Genomic DNA, 8,459 nt, shown 5'->3' on the forward strand with positions numbered 1-8,459 from the left:
GATTCCTTGAATTTGCATTCATCTTTCTCCTGGCTATCCTCTTCTGATTCTTCATCAGAATGTACAACGCGACATGTGTTCCTAGTCCTAGCCTTTTTAGTGCCCTTCGTAGTGTTCTACAAAAACATGACAAATTGAGTTAGTTTCCATAAACATTCATTGTAAAATATGGCATGCACATATACAAAATGTTATGGAGCATCATAGTACAAATAGACAATACCTGTTCAACATTAGCATGTTGTACTGATGAATCTTCTTCAGAGTATAAAAATAATTCTATGAACAGTGTAATCTTGGTAACCGTACTTAAAATTATAGTCATTCAGTCTGAACTGTAAAATCAATCCCTGCCCATATATTTTCTGAAATTTTTCTGCCTGCTCATGGATATCACAGTCATCCCTATCTATCAAGAATCTTGCAGATTGCTTAATCAGTTTTTTTGCTTCTGTCTTAAACATGGTGCAAGTTGTTGTTGCAGTATGATCACATATCTCTAGCTTAAGTTTGTACCTAGTAACAAAATGACACATGTGGTTAGTGGAGGATAAATTACTACCTAAAACATGAGATATTATCAAATTTACCTTGGACATGTCTTCTCAGGTTCTTTCTCACATTTTGGACAGTAGAAGTGATTCCCTTCTTTTTGTAGTTTTTTGTTACATTTGCCGCATCCTATGTAGTACCACTCATCTGATGTATCAATTGACTTAATGGTTGCTTCTGCAGTATAGAACTTTTCCTGTCCATCGTAGGTTAAATTAGCACATAAAACATATGAAAAAAGAATTTAAAAGTTAATCATAAATACCTGTTTTTTAGATTCATATGCAGTTTTAGTTATTTCTCTTAGTGTCTTTCTGTTATAGAGCATTTGTTCTTGAATTGTTCCTTGCAAGTGGGCTTCTGGCTCTGTTTCCTCTATGATATCATCTTCCAGGCAATACCTATTTTTGCATGAGGTAAGTATCCATGTACATGACAAAATAGATTTCTTCATATTAGTGGGCTGGTTTAGTGTGCTGTGTAGGAGGCCTTGGGCTGAGAAGAGAGAGAAGAAGTGCGGCCCGACACGGGTTTCCGGATACCGAAAACGTCCGACGAATAGACCGGCTATAGTGCCGCTGTAGTTATCCGTTGGGGCATCAAATGGACTCCGATTGCGATGAAATTTGGCAAGCGGTCCACCTACACTATAACAAGTCCACACGCCAACTTTCAATCCATTCCAAGAATATTTTTATCCCGCTCACGAAACATGATCTGGGAGGTGCGACGGGTGCGTGTGAGAGTAGCTGGGCTCAGAACAGACAACGGAGAGAACTGGGAGACCCGGACGGATGCAAGTTTTGGAAAACAGGCAGATGAAATGCACATGATGGCATGCCAAAGTGCAACACGCGAGCAAATGACATGGCAACGACGGCGAATGACTGGAATACACCTGGCGCATCGAACTCGGGGCGTCAGAGCCGACACCGCAGGCGCTCGTCTTCAGCGCGCCTACTGAGGATCCGAGGGCTCCGGAGCCCCCTGCCGTCCTTGGCGCCCTAGCTTCGTCGGCCCAGGCGCCAATGTCGTCTCCTCCCCAAGCCATCACGCCAGCGGGCCATGGTTCTTCTGCCATGACCGGCGCTCTGGAGGAGGCGGTGATAGCTTGGCTTAATAGGGATGATAGACTACACATATCAATAAGGAATTCCTTCTCTTTCGGGAGCCCATTCAGACAAAACTCCAAAGTTAAGCGTGCACAGCTTGGAGTAGTTCAGGATGGGTGACCGACCGGAAAGTTGGTCCCGGGTGCGCATGAGTGAGGACAAAGTGCGCAGAAAAGACTAGTATTGATCTGTCGGGCCAGTCTAGATGCCGCCAGGAGTAACGACCACCGGCGGGTGTGTCCGGGGCATTACAAGTTGGTATCAGAGCCGACCCTCGCGGTTACACAGATATTTGTGGACAGGTGCGCGGTCATGTTTTTCACGACGTTTGTGATATTGGCACATAGCATGGCGCATGTACCGGACTGGATGCACAGACGTATGTGCCAAGAGGGAACGTTCCTGTGGCCCGACGAGGACGTCGGTTCCTCTGAGTGGGGGTGTATGTGATAGCCTTGCTTAATAGGGATGATAGACTACTCATATCAATAAGGAATTCCTTATTTTCAGGGAGCCCATTCGGACATAACTCCAAAGTTAAGCTTGCTCAGCTTGGATTAGTTTCATGATGGGTGACCGGCCAGGAAGTTGGTCCCGGGTGCGCATGAGTGAGGACAAAGTGCGCAGAAAAGACTAGTATTGATCTGTGGGGCCAGCCTAGATCCCGCCAGGAGTAACGACCACCGGCTGGTGTGTCCGGGGCATTACAGAGGACGTCTCCGTGCTGGACCGGCTCCGGGCCGATCTTAGGTGTGCCGGCCGGCGCAGGGTGATGGGGCGCCTGGAGCTGGTCTCGGGGTGGCTCCAGGCAGATTCGTCTGTCAGGGCGGCCTGAGGCCAGGCCGAGGCTGCCGTCGAGGAGGGCAGGAAGGTGGCCAGCGTAGCGGCAGCTACCCGGGATGTGGCGCTAGCCGGTGAAGCAGCCGCCGAAAAGCGCTGCAGCGCGGCGGAGGACGAGCTGAAGGCCCTCCGTGACGAGCAGCCGCCCGCGCCCATCAGCTCGAGGAGCAGGAGGAGAAGCTGAAGGCTCGGGAGGCTGCATCGCCGACCGTGACGCTGAGCTGGAGCAGGGAGCCGAGGAACGGGCCACGGAGCGCGGTCGCCTAGAGAAGCTGAAGGAGGAGGTGGAGGCGGCCCAAGCTTCCCACCCCAAGCTCGTCTCCAAGGATGAAGCTCGGCTGCAGACCAGGGAGAATCTCCTCCCGCCGGCTGAAGAGGCAGTCGCCGTGGGGCGTGATGCCTTTGTCTCCCTCAAGCTGAGGTCCCGCAAGGCACTGCAGGACCTCTACGGGGCATGGTACGAGAAGCCAATGGCCACTCCGGGGGGAAGGCCCCGCCGGGCTGCTCCGCAAGCTTGCCACGGCGCTGGAGAGCATCGTCGGAGTGGGCCCCATGGTGGAGGGAGAGGGCCGCACGCTTTTTACCTCGGCCGCGACACGCATCTTCAGCCACCTCCATGTTCGGGACCCCAGCTTCGACCTTGGTGCGCTGCTCGAACCCATGGATCCTGAGCTCCACGATGCTGCTACCAAGGCAGTGGGAGAACAGGGGGAGGTCCTGCTGCAGAAGTTCCTGTGTGTCGACCCCGCGACCACGGGTGACGGCAAGGACGGTGGCGACGTTGTCGATGGCGGGCCTCCCCAGGCGGGCGACGGCGGTGCTCAAGACCGAGGAAGAGGCTCGAAGGCGGCGCTTCCCCTTGTTTTAGTCCTGCAACAGTTGTCATGCCTCGTGGAGGCGTCAGAACTTTATGCTTTGAGCTTTAAGAGACAATATGTTTTGTACTAATTTGCTGGGGCTCTGCGATTTCCCTCCCATTTGCTTTAGTGTTTTGTGTCGGCAGGGCCCGGCCCCGCGCATACCTTAGCCGCTATTGGGTCGTTCGGATCACCAGGATGAGACTAAGGGGTGAGGGGCTACGTGACCAATGAGGCTCCTGAGTCGCGATGCTCAGGAGACCCCCTTGCCATACGAACATCCCTCGGGAAGAAGATGCGGGAGTAGGTTTTAGCTTTCTGCGTCGGGAGGGCCCGGCCCTGCGCATACCTCAGCCACCGTTGGGGCGTCCGGATCACCAGGACGAGACCAAGGGTGAGGGTCTACGTGACCAGATAGGCCCCAGGGGTCCCCCTTGACGTACGAACAAACCTCCATACCTTTCCTCGCCGAGCCCTCGCTCGGGAGGGGCGCGTGAAGACCAGGTCCGAGGGACCTGGCAAGGTGGCGTACGTCAGGCGTGACCTGAGCGTAGCCCCCGTGCCCAGCCCCCTCGCGCAACTCTCCCAAGGGAAGAGCGGTGCGGTGAGGCTGATCAGCGAGCGTGGCGGCTCTCCTGAGGTCTGCAACCGCGAGGCTGCCCTCAGTTGTTTATTCACCAGCGCGGAGCATGGTGCTTCCGCGCTTGCACGGGCATAGCCGCTCCTTGATCGTGTCATCCGCCAGCGCGGAGCATGGGGCTTCCACTGGTATGTGTGTGGGAGCTCCCTCTGAGGGGAGACTCCGGGGCGTGGACAGCCCCGTCCTGACACGTGGCTTGCACGGCAGGGCTGGAGGAGGTGTGTATGGGCACTCGTGAGCCATCGCGGGACTCACGAGGCCCTACCTCAAGGCGGGTTGCGCCTGAATGTGATTCGGAACACTTGTGATGGTCCTGCGAGATGGTTAGGCATCCTGAGCCGAGTGAATCTCCTGAGGTTATAGCATGAGAAGGCCAAACACCAACGACCCCAGGAGGTGACGTGAATGGGACCGGCCCGCCAGACAGAGCTCAGCCGCTGGGTTTGTCGACGCTGCAGGGATGGACCCGAGCACAGACGCCGTGCCCAGTCTTCTCATGCAGAAGTCTTGAAGAAAGACAACGGGCGCACGGCTTCCACCACGGCGAGGCACCGAGTCGCGCGCCCTAACTCATCCACCCACGATTAGCTCATGCGAGAACAAGGCACCAAGGACCATGGGAGGTGACATGCACGGGAGCTGGCCTGCGAGCTAGAGCTCAGCCACTTGGGTTTATCGACGCTACAGGGACAGACCCGAGCACAGACGTGCCAGTCCTTAATCATGAAGCGGTCATGGGTGGGTTTGCAAGGGCGTACGACGTTCATGGCGAGGAAGCACCAGACAGACATGTGATAATCATACAACAACTCATAGGAGAGATAAAGCCAGTTCTGATAGATGCAAAGAATGATACATGCCGCAGGGACGGACCCATACGGCTTGATGATAATGCAACCCAAGGGGCGCCCCCAAAAGATGTCACCTCGCATCGTTGCCGAAGAAGTGTTGAAGTAGGTGAAGACACGTGCTGCAGAAGTCGCTCCTCACGGGTCACCCAGGTCCTGAACCTCGCGAGGCTCTGGAGGCCCGGGGGGCTCGCGAGGATCCATCGCCATCTCCGACAGGATATCCTAGTGTCTGGCCTCATGAGCCGCCAGCACTCCCCGCATGTGGCGCTGGTGTGCGACAGCCCTGTTCAGCAAACCGAAAGGCATGCGAACGTAGCTGTGAGGGTGGCCCTCGCACTGGACAACGTGGGACGGCCACAAGAGCTCCTGAGACGCGGCCCTGTTGAGCCCTGGGATGTTGATGCGGACGCGCAGCTCGCTGCCCTCATCAGGGGCAGCAGCTGCACCGGGGGGTGGGCGACGGTGCTCACCACGCATAGCTTGCGCCTCCTGCAGTTCCTTGACCGCCTTGCTGATGAACTCCTGAGAACCTGGCGCCTCGCGCCTTGTGCCCTCCTCGTGGAAGCGCACGTTGAAGCACGCCTCCACATGGTGTCCGACCACCGCCCTCGTGACGTTGGCCAGGTCTGAGGCCCTCCAGAGGAGAGCCCCCGAGCCCAGCCTGAGAGGGGCGCTGTGCGCGCCTTCCTATGCGAGAGGGGAAGGCGCCCCGTTAGTGGGCGTAGGTCCCGAGGCAGGGCCATCGGCCGCCCCATCCTCCTGAGGTCCTAGGTGGAGCAGCTCCTTCTTCTTGGGGACGGCCTCAGGAGGATAGACAACACCCTCATCATCCAGGTTCTCGATTGCCGCAGCCTGGTAGGCGCGCTCAAGGGAGCACACTGCGTCCTTCTTGTCACAAGCGACCGTGATGATACCGCAGTTTCGCGGCATCTTGATGATGTTGTAGCCATGGTGAGCCGCAGCCATGAACTTGGCCAGAGCCGGATACCCAAGGATGGAATTTTACGGGAGGCGAATGTGGGCGACGTCGAAGTCAATGAGCTCAGTGCGGTAGTTGTCGCGCTTGCCGAAAGTGACAGGGAGGCGGATCTGCCCTATCGGGGTGGTGCAGCTGTCGGTCACTCCTGAGAAAGGCTTGGTAGGCTGAAGCTGCTCGTACGACACCTGGAGCCTGTCGAACGTCTCGACGAAGAGAACATTGAGCCCCGCGCCACCATCGATGAGTGTCTTGGTGACGAGGACGTTGCTGATGGTAGGCGACCAGAGCATTAGGAGGGCGCCAGCAGTGGTCGCGCACTTAAGCAGGTCAGAAGAGTCGAAGGTGATGGTGTACTTGGACTACCTGAGCGGACGTGTTGCCTCGAGCTTGGGGAGGGCCCCGTTCACCTCGCGAGCAAACTGCTTGAAGATGCAATGGAAGGCTGGGGCCTGAGCGCCGCCGAGGATGCAAGCGATGGCACAAAGCTCTTGGAAGCCCCCAGCCCCATCATCTTGGTGGTGGTCATCATTCCGTCTTGGTGGCGGCGGCAGCGAAGGAAGGCTAGCGTTGCCTTGAGGACAGTCCTCACGAGGCTGATCCCTCCAGCGGTCCTCATGAGGCTGATCGCGCCAGTCCTGGCGGGGGTCACGGTTGTCCCAGCGTCCTCCACCTCGGCCTCCTCCACGACCGTAGCCTCGATCGTTGCGCTCGGGGTGACAACCGAAGCGCCCGTCATGGATGGCCCAGAGCTCCTGGCAGTCATTGGTGTTGTGGTCGTGCACGTTGTGGAAGACGAAGAATGGGCGCTACCCTTGGATGACTCCGGGTGGTCGCAGTCGCGCTTCATCTCAGGTTCGGCTACAAGCACAGCTGGCCCCTTGCGCTTCACGTCCTTGGCCTTGGTTTTCTTGTCTTCTGGGTCAGCCTACGGAAGCTCTAGGAGGGAGAGGTGACCTTCCTCAGCTCTTGCGCACTTGGTAGCCATGTTGAACATCTCCAGAGCCGTGCATAGGTCCTCTTGTATGGTGAGCTCTTCCTTCATCTTGACGTCCCGGACGCCATCAGTGAAAGCCGAAATGACGGCCTTGTCCGATACCTTGGGAATCTTGAGGAGAACGCTGTTGAAGTGCTGATGTATTTTTGCAAGGTCTCTCCTGGCTGCTGCTTGATGCGCCCAGGTCGCCGCCCAGGAGGAGATCGATCTCGCGGGGAGGTTCAGGAGCCACGAGCGCACGCCATCCTTGAGGTCCATGGGGAACTAGTTCGCCATGACCTTCTCATCGCCGTTGGCCGCCTTGATGCTCAACTGATAGAGCTGCAGGAACTCGGCAGGTTCGCGGGTGCCGTCGTAGCGCGGAGGCAGGTCGGGCTTGAACTTCCTTGGCCAGACGACGCGGCGCAGCTCCGGGGCGAACGCACGGCATCCTGCCATGGTCACGGGAGCCCACCGTGGAGGTGGAGCCTGATCTTGGCGCTCGTGCACAACCGCCTCGGGCGTCGCGCGGTCTTGGCGTGGCGGTGCTGGGAGCGCACGTGCCTCTCCTTGGGGCCGCTGCACCACCTTGCAGCCCTCCTCGTCGCGTGCCGGCACCCTGCGTGGTGGGTCGCCCCATGGAGCCCCGCGCCTTGGCTCAGGGACGACGTCTTGCCTGGAGGGTTGAGGAGGCGCACCGTGAGCTATGTCGCCCACAAGAGGCGGTGGAGGTTACAGCGAGCGGGACGGTGCAAGGGCCTCCCCTGCGGCTCTGACGAGCTCTGCGATGCGGTCCAGCCAGTCCTCGTAGAGGTCGTCGGTCGGGAGATAGCGCAGGAGCTCGTGTGCCATGAGCAACGCAGCCTGTGCGTTCGCCGACCCGCGACAAGCATGAGAAGACGAAGCGGCCGCCGGAGTCAGTGACAGGGTGGCGGTGCGCCCATCACGCCGCACAGAAGGCTGCATCGATGAAGCCTGCTGCTCGTGGGCCATGGGGCCGGTGGCGGCGTTGGCCGCGAGCGACGGAGAATGACAGGGAGCGCCGTCGCCTACCGGCACCGTCTGGGCGACGCGGGCGGCCCGGCGCTCAGCACGAACTCGACAAGCATCTGCCATGGGGATGGCGAAATGGGGGCGGACCGACCGGAGGAAGAGAGGCTCCGACGCACCCCTACCTGGCGCGCTAAATGTCGAATTCCGGGCTCCGCAGACCCTGGATATATTCGAACTCTGGGGTGTGTGTGCGAAGAACTCAACCTCCCCAGTCTGCCAACTCATCGATCCAACAGCCTAGCTCGATGAACTGGAAGGAAACGAGACACAACAGTTTACCCAGGTTTGGGCCACCTTGCGGTGTAAAGCCCTACTCCTGCTTTGTGGTGGATTAGCCTCGAGGTGGGCTGAGGATGAACTAGTACAGTGGAAGAACAACCTCACGAGGCATGTTCTTGGGTGAGCTGGTGGGTGTGAGGATGGAATGGATCCAATCCCCAGGGGGCCTCCTCTATGTTGGTGGATAGGCTCAATTTATAGTGGCCCTAGTCCTCTTCCCAAATGAAGGCGGGAAGGGATCCCACAACGGCCAAATTTGAGGGGAGACAACTGGTACATCTTATCCTGACAAAAGGTGGTCTTCGCCTGCAATGCTTCAGGTT

General features: G+C 57.6%; 1 protein-coding gene across 1 annotated transcript; it reads right to left on the reverse strand.

Annotated features, from left to right (window-relative positions):
• Positions 1–279: 279 nt before the first annotated feature.
• On the reverse strand, positions 280–7,920 carry LOC123096846 (replication protein A 70 kDa DNA-binding subunit E). Its single transcript, XM_044518617.1, has 5 exons — positions 7,730–7,920; positions 818–953; positions 591–748; positions 337–516; positions 280–295 (listed from the first exon to the last, which is right to left on the reverse strand). The coding sequence occupies exons 1-5, from the start codon at positions 7,918–7,920 to the stop codon at positions 280–282; spliced, it is 681 nt and encodes a 226-aa protein (XP_044374552.1).
• Positions 7,921–8,459: the final 539 nt, after the last annotated feature.

The sequence above is a fragment of the Triticum aestivum genome, chromosome 4D (assembly GCF_018294505.1).
Source record: "Triticum aestivum cultivar Chinese Spring chromosome 4D, IWGSC CS RefSeq v2.1, whole genome shotgun sequence".
Taxonomy (NCBI): Eukaryota; Viridiplantae; Streptophyta; class Magnoliopsida; order Poales; family Poaceae; genus Triticum; species Triticum aestivum.

Excerpts from the sequence above, each read along its gene's own strand:
- LOC123096846 (XM_044518617.1), bottom strand. The coding sequence starts at position 7,920 with ATGGCAGATGCTTGTCGAGTTCGTGCTGAGCGCCGGGCCGCCCGCGTC. Across the intron at positions 749-817 it reads CATATGAATCTAAAAAACAG|GAAAAGTTCTATACTGCAGA; the intron begins GTATTTATGATT and ends TACGATGGACAG. Across the intron at positions 517-590 it reads CCTGAGAAGACATGTCCAAG|GTACAAACTTAAGCTAGAGA; the intron begins GTAAATTTGATA and ends TTTTGTTACTAG.